The sequence below is a fragment of the Urocitellus parryii genome, chromosome 1, assembly GCF_045843805.1.
Source record: "Urocitellus parryii isolate mUroPar1 chromosome 1, mUroPar1.hap1, whole genome shotgun sequence".
Taxonomy (NCBI): Eukaryota; Metazoa; Chordata; class Mammalia; order Rodentia; family Sciuridae; genus Urocitellus; species Urocitellus parryii.
The window spans coordinates 170,641,929-170,661,984 of record NC_135531.1 but is presented as its reverse complement, the minus strand read 5'-3'; the positions used below and the strand labels follow the sequence as shown (position 1 = coordinate 170,661,984).

The 20,056-nt window shown below is 47.6% G+C and overlaps 1 protein-coding gene and 1 pseudogene across 1 annotated transcript; one reads left to right on the top strand and one right to left on the bottom strand.

The window, feature by feature from the left end:
* Positions 1–739: 739 nt before the first annotated feature.
* On the top strand, positions 740–3,197 carry LOC144249735 (olfactory receptor 14L1-like; annotated as a pseudogene).
* A 9,402-nt stretch (positions 3,198–12,599) lies between these two features.
* On the bottom strand, positions 12,600–19,638 carry LOC144249720 (olfactory receptor 14I1-like). Its single transcript, XM_077791882.1, has 2 exons — positions 18,881–19,638; positions 12,600–12,702 (listed from the first exon to the last, which is right to left on the bottom strand). The coding sequence occupies exons 1-2, from the start codon at positions 19,636–19,638 to the stop codon at positions 12,600–12,602; spliced, it is 861 nt and encodes a 286-aa protein (XP_077648008.1).
* Between the last annotated feature and the right edge of the window lie 418 nt (positions 19,639–20,056).

Below are 20,056 nucleotides of genomic sequence, written 5' to 3'. Positions count from 1 at the left end.
GCTGCGGTGTCTCTCCAACATTGGGCTCATGGGCAGGTGGAGAGAGCTGGGACTTGGGGAGAGACAAGATTCCCAGGGAAAGACCCCTGGCCCACTCCCCTGGGGTTTCCTTCTGGGTGTTCTTGTGGACCTGCCCTAAGCGGCTGTGGTGCCGATGGTAGCTGAGCTTTCACAAGCACACACAGGTGTTGGAACTCCTGCAGTTCTGCAGGGAGTCAGTTTGTTGTGCATACATTCTTGATCATGAACTGCTACGGGCAAAGTTCTATTGAGAGTGGCTTGACACACTCACAGAGACTGGGAATGTGGTCAGACGCCGTTTCACTGGACTAACCCAACAAATACAGTGGGAGCCAGACGCTGGAGAAGATTGTCACCGAAACTGCTCAGTGCTTCAGCTGTGCGGCCAGATGCTCAGGATTCTGCTGCTGGGTCCCAGATTGCGGATGAGAGCTGAGGGCCAGGGCATGAGAGGGAAGGCCCATCCCAGCTGCGGCCCAGCAGACCCTGATGTGGGCACACCCTGATCCTCCTCCTGTCTCCACACGCTGTCTTCTAGACGCCAGTCTGAAAACCAGCGAAACACCCATCAAGACCTGACCCAGGAGCAGCTCCCACCTGTCTCCAACAGCACACAGCAAGGCCAGCGTGTCCAGGACACCACCTCTGTCCCTCGTCCCCTCTTGTCAACCAGAGCAGATGCCCCTTGGTGCTGTGCTTGGTTGCGTCCTCCACTAACATGCCCCCTTCAGAGCTCAGCAGCTGCTTCTGGCGAGGCACAGAGCCCCGGGAGCTGTGGTGTGCCCCTATGAGGGGCATCGAGGAGGGCGGTGCTCTCAGTCATTGTGGGGCAGGTGCCTTCCAGGTCATGGAACCCACTCACTCCACTGTCACCAAAGCTGAGAAGCCCTGAAGAGCCCCCACCCTCCACAGCAACAAATGCACACTTCCAAATACGTCTGCTCCATAGACGAGAGCAGCCCCGCTGATTTCTCCCCACCTATGGGTACTTCTCTCTTCTGTGAATACTATGCCTTATCTTTGTGGTCAGATCCTTTTCTTTTCATGGTCCCCTGTAATTTTCTTTTTTTGTTTTGACTTTATAATTTTTTAGTGTGTTTTAATTAGTGATATATGATAGTAAAATGCATTCATGCACTTTGACATTTCATACATAAATGCGGTATAATTTCTCATTCTTCTGATTGTATGTGTTGTGGAATCACATTGGTGATTATGTGCATAAGGTAGTAATGTCTGTTTCATTCTACCACCTTCCTATTCCTCCCCTCCCTTCACTCCCCTCTACCTAAGCTAGATCAACTTTATTCTTCCCTAGTGTCCCTGCCCTTATTATGAATTAGCATCTGCATATCCGAGAAAACATTAGGCCTTAGGTTTTTTGGGATTGGCTTATTTCACTTAGCATGATATTCTCCAGTTCTATCCATTTACTGGAAAAGGCCATAATTTCAAGGGTCATATTCCATAAATATATATACCACATCATCCTTGAAACTCTAGCCTGCTTAGACAGAAGACAGAAATTAAAGGGATACAAATAGATAAAGAGGAACTCAAACAATCACTATTAGCCAATGACATGATCATATATTTAGCAGATCCAAAAAAAGTACACCAGAAAACTTCTAGAACCAATCAATTAATTCAGCAAAGTAGCAGGATATAAAATCAACACCCATCAATCAAAAGCATTCCTATTCATCAGCGATGAATCTACTAAAAGAGAAATTAGGAAAACTACACCATTCACAATAGCCTAAAAAAAATTGGGAATCAATCTAACAAAAGAGGTAAAAGACCTCTACAATGAAAACTACAGAACACTAAACAAAGAAACTGAAGAAAACCTCAGAAGACGGAAAGATCTCCCATGCTCCTGGATAGGCAGAATCAATATTGTCAAAATGGCCCTACGACTTGAAGTACTATACAGATTTAATGCAATTCCTATTAAAATCCAGTGTCATTTTCTATGTTAGTTTCATCTCTCCAGGCCCCTGAGGTCCTATGTTATATTTATTGAGGTTGTACTTTGTATCGAGTGCTGTGCTGTGTGGTGGAGATTTCAGGTAGCAAGATAGTTTCCACCTGTGCATGTGTGTGATCTGTCATGCAGCAGTCACCTGCCTGGCTGCTTCAGGGACGTCATTGCAGGCAGCCACGTAGACAGAGCTGTAACCCACTCTTCTATCCTAGGAGGAAGCCGGGCAGCCGCAGGTGGGAACAGCAGCGAGGCTGTGGTGTTTCTCCTCGTGGGGTTCGCAGACTCCTGGACGGTTCAGACCACACATGCGGTCCTGTTCTTACTAGTTTACCTGGCGGCTCTCACTGGGAACCTCCTGATCATCACGGTCACCACCGTGGACGTCTGCCTGCAGACCCCGATGTACTTCTTCTTAAGACACCTGTCTTTCTTGGATTTCTGCTTTATCTCCGTCACAGTCCCCAAGTCTGTCGTCAGTTCATTCACCCAGGACACCTCCATCTCCTTCTGGGGGTGTGCCCTGCAGGCCTTCTTCTTCATGAACTTGGTGTCCGTTGAGACAGCCCTCCTAACGGTGATGTCCTATGACCGCTGTGTGGCCATCTGCTGGCCCTTGCACTACGAGGCCATCATGAGCCAGCGTGCCTGTGTCAGGATGGTGGCCCTGTGCTGGCTGAGTGGTGGCATCTCTGGGCTCATGCACATGGTGGCCACTTTCTCCTTGCCGTTCTGTGGGTCCAGCCAAGTCCATCACTTCTTCTGTGACATTCCCCAGCTGCTCAGCCTCCTGGACTCCACAGCGATCCTCCCTGAGGTCTGAGTCATGGTCTTCGTTACCAGCCTTGTGATTTTGTGCTTCGGTCTCATTACACTCTCTTACGGGTACATCTTTTCTACCGTCATGAGGATCCCGTCCAAGGAGGGCAGGTGGAAAACGTTTTCCACCTGTGTCCCTCACCTCGTGGTGGTGACCCTCTTCCTGGTGTCTGGCAGCATCGCCTACGTGAAGCCCGTTTCCAGCTCACCCTCCATCTCTGACCTTCTGCTGCCTGTGTTCTACACCGTGGTGCCCCCCACCCTGAACCCTGTCATCTACAGTCTGAGGAACAAGGAACTGAAGGCAGCCCTGAGAAGGCTGAGAAGGCAGTGTGGCGTGGGGGCTCCACCAGGGCCTGCCCTTTGCGCCTGACCTGGTCTAGCCAGGAGCCTCGAGCTTCCCCACCAGGGATCCCAGGGGTCGCTGAGCTCTTTCTTTCTTGTTTTTTTTTTTTTTTTAATGAAATTCCGCTGTATTCTAGCAAGACTTTCCATATTTTATTTTGTTGAACCCTGGATGGCACTTAAAGGTACCTTGGACTGTGCCAAATATTAGTACTTATGGTCTTTATTCATTTTTTTATGTGTTATTTTCCTAAGATTTCATAATTAATATTTTACTCATTAACATATCAATTAACACAAAATGAAAGTGTAGTATAAATTAAGTATGTATAAATAAATATATTAATCACAGTAGAACAAGATCACAAGTATTAAAATGAACCAAATGGGAAACAAAGAAAAGCCGGTGGACTCAAAATGTTTTAGATGTGAGAAGGTGTGATCAGGCAGACCGAAGCCTCAGGGGTCGTCCTCATAGTGAATTGAGGGCACATCCATCAGGAGGAGCCCAAGGTATACGATTTGCTCAGGAAAAATGGCAGAAGGAAACGTCCACGTTGGCTTGTTTTAATGACATAGTATTGGGCTCACGGACCCTAACCATCCCCTCCCAGGGGAGGCACCAGCTGAAAGGTGTGTGAATGTCTGCAAGTGTGCACGAGCCCGGGGCACCATTCCCTCTGTGAGTCCATGCTTAAGTGCCCCTGTGAAGGGCATCATGACCTTGCTATCCATGTTTAAAATTTCTTTAAGTTTTATTTCTACTGGACAAATGAAAGTTGCATTCATTTTTGGAGCATAGTGTGAAGTTTTGACTAGTTTGCAACGTAGAATGGTAAATCAGGCTCATATTTCCATCACCTCAAACAGTTATTGTTTCTTTCTGGTGAGAATGTTTAAATTCTCTTTTAGCTATTTTGGAACATAGAATGCAGCATTAGCTGTGGTCACAATGCAGTGAGAGGTCGCCAGAAGCTCTTCCTCCTGCTTACCACACTTGGCACCTCTGACCGGCATCTCCTTCCCCAGTCTGCCGCAGTCCGGCTGCAGCAAAATAGCTGGGGGTGATGAATAACTTGTGTACATTGATACAGCAGGAGTAGGAGCCCGTTTATTGTAGGACAACAGAGCTATTTATACATTTTGCACAGCTTATCTTAATTAGCATAAACTAGATACATCAGTCAACCAATAAGGAATCTCCACACTTAATGGCTCACTTTTGTTACTTTTCAAACCACTCCCTCTGGCATTTTGCCAGGCACCATCCAGACTTGTTTACGAACTCTAACGTTCCCCTGGCAAAATACCAGGTGTTATTTTGACTTGTTTACAGACCTTAACACCAGTCCACCTCCCTGCCAGCCTGGTCCTCACTCTCACTCTCCTGCTCACTTGGTGGGCAGGTGTTCAGAGCCACGCATGAATGGAGTCAGTCCTGCTTCTCATGCTGGGCCTGTTCCAGTTGGCAGCTGTGCGCCGTAGGAGCTGTGTGCATAGGCGAAACAGCGACTGCTAAATCCTGTCTCAAGAGAAAAGAAAACTCTAAAGCCTTTGACTGACCTCTCCACCCCCAGGAGCGGAAAAAGAAAAATACACCATGTGTAAACCAGCAGGAAAGACAGATGATAAAGGTGATGGCAGAAATTGATAAAAGACATTAAGAAATAAACATGATGAGCAACACTGGAAGCTGTTCCTATAATAAATTTAAAAATTGACAAACTTCTTTAGGTCACCTAGAAAAAATGAAGGAAGACTTGTATTAATAAAGTCAGGAATGAAAGAGGAGAAACAGATACAGAACTCACAGCAGATAATTTTAAAAGTAGCTTTACAGAAAAGCTGTGAACTGCTGTGTGCTGAGTGGTATTCCCTCAACAGAGTGCTGGGGTTTCTGCCGCCTCAGAAGATGGCTTCATCTGGGAACAGGGTCACAGCAGGTTAAGTAAGATGGGTTTGTTGGTGTGGTTAAGATGGAGACCCAGCCAGAGCAACAGGAGGGAAGGACACGTTGTCCTCCAGGTAGGAGAGGGAGAACCAAGTTGCCCTGATAGCAGATGCCGTGATGCTATGCACAGAAATCCTGAGACTCTACCCAAAGCCTGTTAAAACACATCCAGGAAAGCCACATCACACAAAACCACATACAAAAACCCAGCAACATCTCTAACAACAAAATCAGGGGAAGGGACCTCAGAAAATTTCACTTACAATAACGTGAAAGAAAAGAGACTACGTAAATTTCACAAAGTGGAGGGAAGATCTGTGCTCTAAAATTTGCAATTATTAATGAATAAATTAAATAGACATAAACAAATGGAGAGAGAGCTTGTGCTCAGGGACTGGAAGCATCAGTATCACTAATTGGCCATGCTGCCTAAGTGACCCGAGGTTAACGGAATCCCTGTGCATTGGAATTTCCATACAGAGACTCCAATGCAATTTTTCATAGCAATAGAAAAAAATCCTAAAATTACCTAGAACCACAAAATACTGACTAGCCCTAAGCTGCAGGTGTCATATTCATAGCTTCAAAATATATTACAAAACTAGAGTTATGCAAGCATTGTGGTACCATTATAGAAACAGCCATGCAGCCCAAGGGACCACAGTCGAGAGCCCTAACATAGATCCTCATGTCAGAACTAGCTGGCCTCTGGCAGGACTCTCAGGAGCACACAGTGGACAAAGGAGCTTCTAAGATGAGGGAACATTGTGCTGCCAGGTATCATGGGGGAGCAGGGTGACGCTGTTCAGAGGGTGCAGTTCTCCAGGAAGGAGGAAAGTTCTAGCCTCTGGTGCATGCAGCATGCCAACTGCAGCCACTAGGATGTGTTTTGTACTTGAAATGTGTTGGGACGAGGGTCTGACGTCTTTCTCCTCAGACCCACATGCGCAAGGTCACCATGATGTGATCCGCATGTTGACCAGACTAACAGGTGTCATTCATTTCTCATGTTGCATATGTGCATCAAACTCCATCCTGCCCATCTTAAATGTGTATGATCTTTGTGTCAGTAATACATCAATAAAGGTTGAAAAATACCAACACATCATGCAATCTTCAGTCTGTTGTCCCCTTTGAGAACCTTGGTGGCCACATATTGAGGCCACTTCACAAGGTGGTGGAAACATGGCTCAGGAGTCCAGCTGGGAGAGACTCCACCAACCAGCTCTGAATGTGTCTTGTATTGGTCATGAGGCCTCTGAGTGGCAGGGATTGTGTCTGTAACACATCCTAGAGGGCTCTGACGTCACCGTACTTGACGTATTTCCAATGCTTTGCTCTGCTTTCTACCCCTTCAAAGGACAGTTAAAACTGTGGAAACCAGGGCTCAGGAAGGCATTAATCTGCCTGCAGACTGCACAGCTAGTTCTGAACCTGACAGAGGCCAATGTGTGGTTTCTAAAGCCAGTCTGTGAAGGATGTTTACCTGTGTCTCCACGTTTTCCAGGGCAACATACATTTCTAATCATGCTGTATGATTACATTCTCTGTATGTTTTAAAATTGTTTTCCTGTGGATATCCACACCACTTGTTGAATAGAGTTTTGCCTGTAAATTCTTTGTTGTCTTGCCAACAGAGGCATATGTGTGTGTGTGGTCCTCGGTCTGCCAGGTGCCATTGGGTCTGTTTATCTGCTGATTTCACAAGACAGGGACACCACAGCTGCATGACAAGGCTTCCAGTTAGAATATGTCAGGTCACTCCATTTTCTTACAGTTTTGGATGTTGTGCAGGGATTTCCAAGTTCATTGATGATCAGCTTGTCACTTTCTCTAAGTGATTGTTGGAATATCTTGTTTGGAATTCCTGGAGAACTGGACTCTAAACATAGTGAGCTCACACTGGTGACCAGCGTGACAGGTCTTTCCATCTGTATAGGTCATCTTCAATTTCTCTCAGCCGTGTTTACAAGTGTTCACTGAAGCAATAATGTTTAATTTGCAAATGTTGTGGAGTTTTTCTGATCTCCGGATACTGATTTCTGATTTAATATTGCTACTGCCAGGGAGAATGTTCTACAAATGATCTATAATTTTAAATGGATTAAAACATGATTTATGGCCTACCACAGGGTCTGTTTTGGTGAATACTCTATTTTCATGAAAGACTGCGTTTTCATGACTATACCTGGCGTTCTCTTATTGGTTAAGTCCCGTCCTCAGTGATATTTAAACTTCTGTGATGTGAGTGACCTCGTGGATCTACCACATAGGAGAAGAGGGCAAAACTTTTCAACAAGGGCAGCACCTTTTCTGTGTTTACTTTCAGTCTGGGGAGCTTTGACAACAGGCAAGGCACACTTGATGCTGTTTTATATTCCTCATGAACTATGTCTAATGTCATTATAAACTTGCCTGCGAGGCACAGCCCATCTCTGTAGGCCAGCTCTTTTCCTTCAGCTGGCCTCTTTGGCCCTCTACTCATTGAAAGTTCACCCCTCTTTATGTGCCTGGCCACACATTCCCTTTATCATCTCCGGTCTTACAATGTCCTCACTGTTCTTTGACTTGGTGAGGAGCTGCATCCCACAAGGACCTCTGTAGGTGACGGAAAGGGAGAGTGTGTGTTATATGTGGCTCCCTGGAGTTCATGATTTACACGTGAGTGTGTGTTAATGTGACTGACACTCCCTCGGTGTCTGTGTGGTCTGGTTCCAGGGCCCCTGGGGATATCATGCCCAGGATGCTCAGTCCTCTGTCCAATGGGCCAGAGCTGAAGCACTTACAGGTGCTCTGTGTAAACCTTCCCTGGATACAGAGTTGTCTGCCCACTGACCATGCTGCTGACATCTGTCACTCAGAATTCTACCTCCAGCAAAAGCATCCCTCAAAAAATAAAAGAGGAGTTAAGCCTCTCCCATCTCTGGGTTGCTCAAGATTCCTAAGACACTGGACATGCCATGTCCAAGTTCAGAGTTCAGGAGCTGCTTCTGAGGTGGCACTGAGCCTAGGGAGCTTGTGGTGTGCCCCTTGGTGGGGCATGGAAGAATTCGGTGCTCTCTGAAAGGGCTGACCATGGTTGCCCTTTATGTACAGAAGGTCACAGAACCCACTCACTCCCACTGTCACAAAGCTAAGATGTGCTGCAGACCACCCCTCAAGAGCAGCAACTGTTAGGCTTCCACATCCGTGTATGGCACAGATAGGAGCGGTACCAGCACTTTCTCTCCATCTGGGCTTACTTTTCTCCTTTGTTAACATAGCGACCAACCTCAGAAGGAAATCAAGCAAATGCCACAGACATCCATTTCATGGAGGATAATTCCAACAGTGTGTCTGTGTCTGACCCTACCTGCTGCTGGATTGATTGTTTTTGCATCTGTGCATTTCAGTGTTGTTGAGCTACTCTTTTCTGGTAGCGTCCTTAATTGGCCTTGGTATCAGGGCAAAGCTGGCCCCATTGAGCGAGGTGTAAGTCCTCCATTTCATTCCAATTTTGGGAGAGAATGAGAAGAATTGGTCTCAGGTCTCCCTGGACATTTTCCTGACTTCTTCCATGAAGCTGTGTGGTTCCAGGCTCGACTTTGATGGGAGAATTTTATTACTGACTTTATCTCCTTACCCACTACTTGTCTGTCTGGATTTTCTGTTTCTTCTTAATTGGGTTTTTCCAGGTTGTGTATTCCTGGGCATTTACCTATTTCTTGTGGGTGGTTTAACTTGTTGGTATGTGACTGCTCAAAGGAGTCTTTCTAGTCTATACTTCGTTTCTAGTCATTATTATTTCCTTCCTTTTCTTGATTTGGGGTTTAGTTTCCTCTTTCTCCTCTACTTTATTGAAGAGAAGCATCAAAGTGTTTATTTGAGTTATTTATTGGTTCACTTTTGGTGGAGGCATCTATGGCTGTAAGCTTCTCTTAGAAATGGGTTTGCTACATCTCAAGATCTGGGCATGCCCTGGTTCCATCTTTCTCAAGATACTTTTAGACTCTATTAGTTTCTTCATTCACTCCTGCAGGAGCCTACTGTTTAGTTTCATATATTTGTGAATCTTCCAAAATGTTTCTTATTACTGATGTCCAGCTTAATTCTACTATGGCCAGACAATATGCCTGGTAGGACTCCAACCTTGTTAATCTTGTGGGAGTCGATGTGTGGCCACAGGATCCAGCCTGCAGAACATTCTGTGACCCTGGAGGACAGTGGCCCTCTCTTCCCTCGGGAAGTCTTCTGTCCTGCCTCTACCTGCTGGGTCTAAACCCCGGTCCCAGCCCACCATTTCCCTCCTGCTCTGTGGAGAGGACCTTCCCTGTGGATGGTGCGTGCTGCGGGGGCCCCCTGCTGTCACCTACAGGTCTAAATGTTGCACTGTTGGATGCTCCTGGACCTGACAGGGCTACCTCCTTGTGGCTCCGCCCCTCTTCACTAGATGGTGAACTTCTTTGTTCTCTCTTGAAGTCTGCTCACCGCTGCTCTGGCCACCACTCCCTCAGATGCCCTGGCAAGATGCTCTTAGCCCCTGGTCAGACAAGTGGCTCGTGAATTGTGCCCAGCCAGATTGCGGCACCTGCAGAACAGGGGAGGGCTTTGCCAGCTGCTGATCTGATGGAGTTTATCATCCAGAATGTAGGAAGAACCCCAAAAAAAACACTAAAGAAATGATAGCCCAATCCAGAAATGGGCAAAAGAACCAAGCAGACACTTCTCAAAAGGAGAAGCACCAAGGGCCACCAAACAGGAAAACCTGCTCCACACCTGAGCCCTCGGAAAAAAATGCCCATCAAATCTACCCTGTGATCCCGTCTCTCTCCAGCTACAGTGGCAGCCAGCGAGGACACAAAGAATAGCATGTGCTGGGGAGGACATGGGGAAAGGAACTCTTACACACCGCAGAGGGACACGAATGAGTGCAGCCACGTGGAAATCCACATGGAGATGCCTCAAAAAGCCCCAAATGATCCAAGTCCCAGCTGGGCCACTCCTTGGCATTTGCCTGAGATCACTGGAGTCAGCATGCTGCAGAGATCTGTGCACACCCAGACTTACAGCAGCACAGTTCACAGCCACCAGGTAGGGGACCAGCCCAGGCGCTGTCAGCCCATGAGAGGACGAAGAAGGCACAACCTGTGGATGCACAGTGGGGTTTTATTCAGCCATAAAGAAAAATGCAATCACGTCATTTGCGGGAAAATGGATGGAACTGGAAACCATCATTCTGAGTGAAATAACCTAGACACTGAGACAAAAGTATCACATTTTCCCTTAAATATTGTAAACGAGGAAGGGAATGGAAAACAGGGAGGCCAAGGGAGTAGCAGGGAGACCCCTCGAGGGCAGTGGTATGGGACTGGACTCGTCAACCTTGTGCTCATGATGAGCCAACAAAACCACCACTCTGCACAAGCCTCCTGCACCACAGGGGGCACCAGCCAGGAATGGAAGTGCTGGGCTTGCGGCCAGTGAGTCCTGGAGGTCATCCACACGGCATCCTGCTGGGGCCAGCAGCCCTGCGTTCCACACTGACAGCTCCCAGGATAGCTGGCGAGAGGTCGTCATCCCCCAGAGGAGGGGTCGTGGGGCCAGCTGGCCAGCAGCAAACTCCAGGAGTGATGGTCAGCTCCAAGTGCGCTGGAGGCTCTGCCTTCGAGGCTCCCACCTGCACAGACTTGCGAGGCAGACCCACCATCAGTACAGCCTCTGATGTGTCAATCCAACCTCGAGGGAGTGGTTTAAAAAACAAAAAAAGACAAAACAATGACAAGTACGAGATGGTGTCATGTTGTCAGTGCTCCACGGCTGACGCCCTGTGACTGTGGCAGAAATGAATACTTCAGAGGAACAGACAACAGCTGCTGAGCCCCACTCACTGCAGAGACCAGAGGTTCTGTCCCCAGGTTGGAGGCCTGGCTTGCTCCCTAGGAGTCCTGCACATCCTTGTGGACTCGGGTGCACCTGGGCACACCTCACACCAGAGATGTGTTTCCAAGCTCCGTGCTCAACGGGGTGCAGCCTAGGTAGTCAAGGTTTTGAGAATAAACAAATGGAATGGGGCTGAGATGAGAGGCAGAGATGAGGAACAGGGTGGAATGGCCCCTCAGGCTGCCCACTCACTGAGAAGTGTTGGAGGTGGGCTGGACACAGTCTTCTGTGCAGTGGCCACCTTGGGTGACCAGGCTTCATGGGCAGGGGCATCTGCACTGCTTGTGGATTGTGCCCTCGCCTTCTCTCTGCCAGAGCCTGGCTGGGTCCCTTCCCCACCAGCATCCGTGGCCCTCGGAGGTGCCTCGCCTCCTGCCATCTCCTTCCCATTCCAAGTGTAGGAAGACGAATACAGCCTCCTTATTCTTAGCCTCCATCTCTGTGTGATTTACGCTCACACTAAGTGCTGAAGCTGCTGGGTCGTATCTGTGATTGGCATTATGATGCCTCGTGCACAGGTGCCTACCAGACACCAGCCTTGGTCCTTAGCCTGGGCATCGCCTTCCTTGGGTTGGTAGCTGCTGACTACAGCTGTCACAGTTCATGCTGCAGGTGCTGTGGACGTGGACGAGTTTGTCTGAAGCTGCCCTCTCCCCAGTTATCTAATGAAATGGCAGATTGGATGTTCACAGAGAAATGGGTGGACATGCTGAAGTCAGGGGTGGAGCAGACGGGCACGTCGCGATTGTAATATAAAGAGATGATTTCTGTTCATACAATAAAAATGAACATTAAACAATGAATGCTTCTGTGTTAAAAAGGACAGTCACGTGTCTCTGTAGAGTGAGATGCGAGTGAGGTTCCATTCCACCGTTGAATCCAGTCACGGTGCATGTGGGGAAAGACTTCTGCTGCTCAGCCTGTCTCCAGTTAAAACTCAGTGGGACCAGCACAACAGCCAAAGCCACTGTGAACCACATTCACCACCCAGGAACCATGGGTGCAGGAGATACTAACTCGTTTTGTCCAGGCTATGCTTTTGCTCCAAATGGTTAACTGGCCAGTCCATCTATCCATCTGTCTCCTTATCAAAATGACCCAAGGACCGCAGTATGGACACTTTCTCCATGGTTTTTCCGTGTGGACTAGAAGACCCCCCTCCCACATCTGACGGGCAGCTGGAGCCACCAGGCACTGGTGGGCTCTATAGAGGGTCCTTCCCAAGGTGCTCTTGATCTCCCTGTTTCTCAGACTGAAGATGATGGGGTTTAGGAAGGGGATGCCAGGGTGTAGGACGCAGCTGCGGGGTGGGTCTGAGGGTGGATGCCAGACTGTGCCAGTCTGTGCCAGACTCAGATAAGTGACAGGGAAGAAATGACCGAGAGGGTGAAGTGGCCATCCTGGGGGAGCAGGCGGGCAGCACTTTTTTGAACTTCTGAGGAGCACATCTGCAGCTCAGTTGACAAGATGTTGACATAGGGGGTGAACGCAGCAGAGCCATGCGGACACTCACAGCCAGGGTCACCGGCTCAGAGAGCCACACAGCCCGGGAGGAGATGCTCAGTCTCGAGGCACATCACAGAAGAACTGGGGGCTCCCACTGGCCTCCGTGAAGGGAGTCTGGAGAGCATCCCAGTTGGATGGCCCAGGAGCTGCCTGCTGCCTGCACGCACAGACAGGGGTCATGGTGAGCCCCCAGTGCAGCCGGCAGCAAACGGCAAGGTAGTGGTGCAGGACATGACCACAGCGAGGACTCCCAGGACCAGAAGATAAATAGGCAAGTTTGGGTGGCATGGGCTGGAAGGGAGATCTGTTTCCTTCCTGTCACAGAGTTTATGATTGATTGGAATGGTGAACAGAAATGTGATCAGCACCTAAAGGGGTTGGTCATAATACACGCACACAATGAAACAGCATGATCTGATCAATTCCATTCCCAGTTCCTTCCCTCCCTCCCCTCCCTCCCCCATCCCCTCCCTCTGTCCTACTGGTCTCCCTTCTGTTTGTTTTTAATTTGTTCTAATTAGTTATAGATGACAGTAGACTGCTTTTGATACACTGTACCCATGGAGCACAACTCTCCTTCCTCTGGCTGTAATGGTGCAGAGTTACTCCAGTAGTGTGATCCCACGTGTATGTAGGGTAATAGTGTCTGTCTCATTCCAACGCCTTCCCCTCCCCACAGCCCACCCTTCTTCTCTCTCCCCTCTACATAATCCAAAGTTCCTCCATTCTTCACTACCCCACCCCCCCACTATGGATCAGCATCTGTTTAACAGAAAACATTTGGCCTTTGGATTTGGGGTTTGGCTTATTTCACTTAGCATGATATTCTCTAATTCCATTCACTTACCTGCAAATGCCATGACTTCATTAATTTGAAGGCTGAGTAATATTCCATTGTGTATATACACCACACTTTCTTTATCCATTCATTTGTTGAAGGGCATCTAGGTTGGCTCCATAGTTTCCCACTGTTATGTATAATTATCATGTGCCAATAAAAAGGGGGAAATTAGAATATAAATTGCCGATTGTGGTGGCACACGCCTATAATCCCAGTGGCTCCATAGGCTGAGGCAGGAGAATAGAAAGTTCAAAGTCAGCCTCAGCAATAGCAAGGTGCTAAGCAACTCAGTGAGACCCTGTCTCTAAATCAAATACAAAATAGGGCTGAGAATGTGGCTCAGGGGTCAAGGGCCCCTTAGTTCAATCCCTGGTACCTTCCTCCCAAAAAAAGAATTCAAGTAACAATAAATGTTGATGAGAAGGTGGAGAAAAAGGTACACTCATATTGCTGGTAGGACTGCAACTTGGTGCAACCAATCTGGAAAGCAATATGGAGATTCCTCAGAAAACCAGGAATGGAACCACCATTTGACCTAGTTATCCCACTCCTCAGCATATACACAAAGGACCTAAAATCAGTATACTGCAGTAATGTGGCCACATCAATGTTTATAGCAGCTCAATACACAGTAACTAAACTATGGAACCAACCTAGGTGCCCTTCAACAGATGACTGGGTAAAGAAAATGTGGTATATATACACAGTGGAGTATTACTCAGTCATAAAGACAGATAAAATTATGGCATTTGCAGGTCAATAGATGGAACCAGAGACTATCGTGCTAATGAAATAAACCAATTGCAGAAAACCAAAGGCCAAATGTTCTCTCTGATATGTGGAGGCGAATACACAATAAAAGGGAGGAGGAGAATAGAAATTCATTGAATTAGACAAAGGGGAATGAAGGGAAGGGAGAAGGGATAGCAATAGGAAGACAGTAGAGTGAACCAGACATATCTTTCCTATGTTCATATATGAACATACAACCAGTGTAACTCCACATCATGTACAATCACAGGAATGGGAAGTTATGCTCCGTGTATGTATAATATGTCAAAATACACTCTACTGTCATGTACATCTAAGTAGAACAAATAAAATTTTTAAAAAAAAAATCTAAAAGGGATAGATTGCCTATAAAGAATATCTCAAGCTCCACGGCTTCATGTTCCGTCAAATGATGGCAAAGGTTAGAAGATTCCCAGGCAGAGCTCCCACACGGATCGCTAGGAACAGCAGACCTTGCAAAAGTTCCGGACTCCCAGGAGCTTGAGATGTCTCCCAGAAGGAAGTCCGTGAGAAGGTGGGGTGGCCGGCTGGTGGGCTCTTAGAGCCTGAAGTCAACTGACCCAGTGATAAGATGATGCCACAAACAAGAGGGAGATCGTCCTCACCTGTAGGGAGTGAAACCTGGGCGGTGAGTGGGTAGGTTGGCTGGGGGAAACCTGGGCAGTGAGTGGGTAGGCTGGCTGGGGACACAGGCCCCACATACAGTGTAATCTAATGTGCTAACCCCAAGGGCTGGTCACAAGGAATGAGGAGGACTGGAGGTGAGCCTGGTTGCAGCATTCTTGCCTAGGATGGGTGAGGCCCTGGATGCCAGCTGAAAAGTCAGGATGTAGGGGAAAACAGAGATGTTAACAGCATTGCCTAGTGCATCACACCTTAGAAAATAGAGCTTTCTTCCAGTGGGATATGAAATATCCCAAATATAATATAAATACAAACATTAAAATACAAGATCACAAAGGAATGAGTGACAGATGACAGATGACAAGTGCACCTGAGGACTGGATGTGGCTCTCTGCACACCACGGCTCTCCCACTGACTGAGCCCACGGCCCAGGGTCTTCTCGAGCACAGTGTATGTGTGTGTGTGTGTGTGTGTGTGTGTGTGTGTGTGTGTGTGGACCAGGCCGCAGGCTTCGCCCTCCTCCTCCTGTGGGCACTGCGGTGCCTCTGAAGCTCCCCGGGCAGCGAGTTCCTAGCCTCTTCTGTGAAGCTGACCCCTTCAGTAACTGGTTTCCACATATTTTTCCCCAGTCCAGAGAGATTATTTTGAAAGTCTTTTGTAAGAGAAAACCTTAGGATATGAATCTTAAAAACTCAGAAGAGAGCATGTTCTCCATAAAGGTTTCTGGAGTGGTAATTCAATGACTAAATAAATCTATCTAAAAACGTGTGCAACATAAACCAGCTAATAAATAAGTAACACAGGGTCTGGGCATTTCATTCTCCAATCTAAACCAACTTAACCAAAAGTGCCTGAGTTCCAAAGCCACCGCCCTTAGTGCTAAACTTGCACAATAATTTTGGAAAAGGAGAGCCAAGGAGGAAGCAGGGGACCTGCCGGGCAGAGTGCTGCCTGTCCACACCCTCCAGGGAGCTGCCCTGGAAAGAGCCCACGTTCAGGATGATCCTGGTGATTCTGCCCAAGGAGAGAAAGCAGAGAAAAAGACCTGGTCTCACATCCAGGAATAAGGACGAGGTCCTGGGAAGCGGGAGTCAGGTGAGAGGTGCAGGGTGTGGGCCCCCAGCACCCCAGGTTCCCGTGGGCACCGCTGGATCAGAGGCCGAATCTGTGGGAGGCTGAATCATGGGAGAGAAGCTAGGAGCTTGGTTGACCTCACGCATAGGGACAGCCAGGGCTGGAGGGTGAAGGTGGCCCCTGCTGTGGACGGAGGCAAGGGGCACATGCTGGGCAGGAGCCGTAGGACAAGAGGCTCCTGGACCACCTGTGGGGACAGAGTCTAGGGGTGTCACAGAGGCTTGTGTGGCCAGAGGAAGGGATGGCAATGGTTTGTGGATAATAAGGGTCACTTTGATGAGTTAATGTATTCAGGTTCATTTGTAATTTATTTTTAAATTGCTGAAAAAGTACATCTTGAATGTTTCACTCCCCCAAAGGGTAAATACAGCAGGATTTGGTGGATAAATCACATCCCACAAATACATGTATACTTGCTATTTGTCAACTAAAAATTAAAAATAAACAAGTAAAAAAATATATCTAGGAAAAATTTCCCCAGAAGGCTTGAATTTCAACATAGATGAAACCTAAATTGTGATGTTACAATAACTGAAAACACAATCATAAATACTAATGTGGCATTTCACAAACCCACCAACACAATACTACTGCGTCCTAGGGCTAGAGTCAAAAGGAAGGGTCATCAGAATATAATTTTTCTTTTTTTATTAACCCTGGGGATTAGAAATCCATCTATCTGTATATTCAGATATCTGGAGGAGAATAAACCTGGGTGGAAAAATCTACATAAACATTTAAATAGAAAGGAAGAAATGGGGGTAAAGATAATGCAAATCCACAAATGCAAAGAATCATAAAGATAAAACCCAAACTTTTTAAGACTGTTACTTGACTGTAATTGACAGTGATGTGTTTTCTTTGGAAATCTCTTCAAATGACCCAGGTACAAATGGATTTAAAGAACAAATATGGATATGTTGATTAGCTTGATTGTGGTGATTATTTCACAATGAACATAAGTTCTACAATCACATGCATGCAATTTTAATTGTCACGTATATATAAATAAAGCTGCAGAAAAAAACATTTGTAGAATCCTTGATTATGAAATTGAAAGTGTGGGGCTATTTCAGGGATTAAAGGAGTGTGAACCAAGCTCAGATGGTCACTAGGGTCGCATCTGGATGCTGAGAGGTTCATGAGGCCCACATTCTTGCTGTGGCTTCCACACTGAAGAATAAATTCTGAGACAACACAGTCCTGGAGGGCCGGCTGTCAGGTCCCAGGCTGCATTAACTGAGCTGGGTTCCTATATGCCGAGTCTTTCCATATGCTTCTGAACTACAAAGAGGACACTTGCTGATTCAGTTGGAAACAAAAAGTCCTTAATATGCATTTTAGTCATCAGGACGCAGGCTCAGCTCTTGGGCATCAGAAAAGTAGAACTACATCCATCTGGAGAGCATGGATTTGTGTGTCCCACCTGACGAGAAGAGCGCACCCAGCCGGGCGAGCATTCCTTATCTGCTGCTCTCCAGGTTAATTCCAATCCCAGGGTTCATCTGTCTCTGTTCTATGTCCTGAATCCTTTTTCCTCATTACTCACATGTTTGAATGAAAGGAGCAGGGCATCTTTTCATTCAGAGCTCAGGAAGAAACCAAAGCTTCTCAATTACAATCTCTCTGAGGGTGGGTGGTTTATGTCCTGTTTTTCATTGAGCAAATGGATTTGGGAGCCTAGGGGAAGTCCACTTCAGGGGTCTGGAAAGGGTCTCGGTGTTGATCTCCTCCCTGCTTGGGGGTCTCCCTGCATTACCAGCGAGGGCTTTGTTTTGTGGGTGCTTGTCTTCTCACAAGAGAAGATTTTGACCAAGATACAAGAGTTGGTAACAGTATAGCAAAGCTTATTAGAAAAGAAAGAAACAAAGCAAGGAGAGCATAGGTTGGCTCAGAGAGGAGACTGATGGCTCTGACTCCTTTGAGTTCCAGGTTTTACTGGGGTTTAAGGAGACGTTCCTGGGAAGTCCCACCTATGCACCACCTCTGAGCTCTGGATCAGACCCCTAAATCCCTACCGTATGATTCTACCCATAAGTGTCTGAGCAAAGCCCAGGTTTGGAGAAGATTCACAGTCACAGTGAGAGTCTGTGACATGCTGAGGACCTAGAGGCACTCTTGGGCCATCTTGGCCTGTGCACACGGGTCCTAACTGGACGAGCTACCCAGCCCTGGAGGGTGTTGGCTTCTGTAGTCTCCGGCCAGGGAGGTCTGTGTTATTATCCTGACCAATGCTCCTCCACCCTGAGAACAAGGCACCTTGGCACCGATTGCCAGACATCCCATTACCTTGAGTCAGAGCAGGATCAGGGTGACTTTATATGAACTATCTGACAATCAGAAACCAAAACCAAGCTGGGAGTTAGCAAGTGTGCCCTGTCCATTTCTCTGGCACTCTGTCGACCTACCACCATCACCTACTCTAATCACTTATCTCTGCTCCAGCCTCAGTGTAAGGGCGAATGGTGGGAGTTCCCTACCCAGCCTCTTACATGCTCTTCCAGGGTGGCAATACCCAGTGCCCAGGGTTCTCTGAAAAGCACATGTACCTGCTCACGTGGGCATTCACAAGGCCTGGCCTCGGGCCTCAGTATTTCAGGATGTTGCACTTACAATATAGCGTTGAGCAAGAAAATGAAGACCTAACTATGTAGTTCACCATCACAAGTGTAAACAACAAACGTATAACACGACTGACGAGAATCAAACATAAGTCAGACTGCTTTCTAGTGATAAATTGATATTTGTTGTTAGCTAAGAAAATCTTTGATTGGGAACTCGGTATGCCTGTTGAACATTCTATGGAGAACAGCATTAATCTCCCTGTTTCTCAGACTGTAGAGGATGGGGTTTGTGAAGGGGGGGACCATGGTGTAGAACATGGCTGTCAGCAGATTTTTAAGGGATCCTTCCATTGCCATGGGCCCTAAGACAGCCACTGACCCAGAAATCACAAACAGGAGGAGAATCGCCAGCTGTGGGACACAGGTGGATAAGGCTTTGCTGCGGGCTTCCGCCGAACAGATCTTGAGCACGGTTGAGAATATGTTGATATATGACATCAAGACGAAGGCGACACACACCACCACGAGGCCAGCACTTGCGGCAATGATGACGAACTCAGAAAACTGGACGTCCGGAGATGAGAGCCTCAAAATCTGAGGCATATCACAGAAATACTGGTGGATCAGGTTGGTCTTTGTAAAGGGAAGCCTGAACATGGAGCCCGTGTGGATGGCAGAGTAGATGAGCCCGCAGGCCCAGGAGCCACCCGCAGCCTGAATGCACATGCGCGTCGTGACCACCAGCCCGTAGTGCAGAGGGTGGCAGATGGCAACGTATCGGTCATAGGACATGACCACAAGGATCGCAAACTCTACAGTGGCAAAAAGTATGTAAAAGAAGATCTGTGCAGCACATTCCTGCAGTGAGATGGTCCGACGGCCTGTCAAGGAATTAACAATGGATTTGGGAACAATCACCGAGATGCTGCCAAGGTCTAAGAGGGACAGATTGCTTATGAAGAAGTACATCGGAGCGTGAAGGCGTGTGTCTGTCACAATAAGAGCAACCGTGATAAGATTCCCCGTCAAGGCTCCCAGATAGATCACCAGGAATAGCAGACCTTGCAAAACCTGGAGCTCCTGGGAGCTGGAGACGCCCACCAGGAGGAAGTAGGTGAAGGAGGTGACGTTGTCCATGGCTGCTAGTGAGCTGTCCCCAGAGCCACAGCCCAAGGAGAGGATGCCACAGCCGAAGACACACAACCTAGGTGGGTGGAGTAAGACATTGAGGTCAGGTGAATGCTCTATTTCTGCCTGGATTTTCTTCCCCGAATCTACTGATACCCTACTCTTTCTAATCCTCCTAGGATGAGAGTACCAAGCACATGAAGTATTCAAAATGAAACCCAGTCCCATGCCCCTTCCACTTGTTGATACATCTACTCTGTGGTGTAGAACGGCTTTCTAACTCTCACCCTGAGGCGGGGCATGATTAGGATCCCCCTTCCCTCCATCTGAGGGGTTATCTCAGAAATTCTCGAAAGCTGCTGGGTCGCCCTCTGCCTTGAGCATGCCCTGAACCCCTGAGCGGTGGCTGGCTGCTCTGGAAAGCGGT

What these genes read in the sequence shown, in the direction of transcription:
- LOC144249720 (XM_077791882.1), bottom strand. Translation starts at nt 19,638, where the DNA reads ATGGACAACGTCACCTCCTTCACCTACTTCCTCCTGGTGGGCGTCTCC. An exon ending in CTCCTGTTTGTGATTTCTGG is followed by an intron (nt 12,703 to 18,880) that starts GTCAGTGGCTGT and finishes CTGTGCGTGCAG; the next exon opens with GCAGCAGGCAGCTCCTGGGC.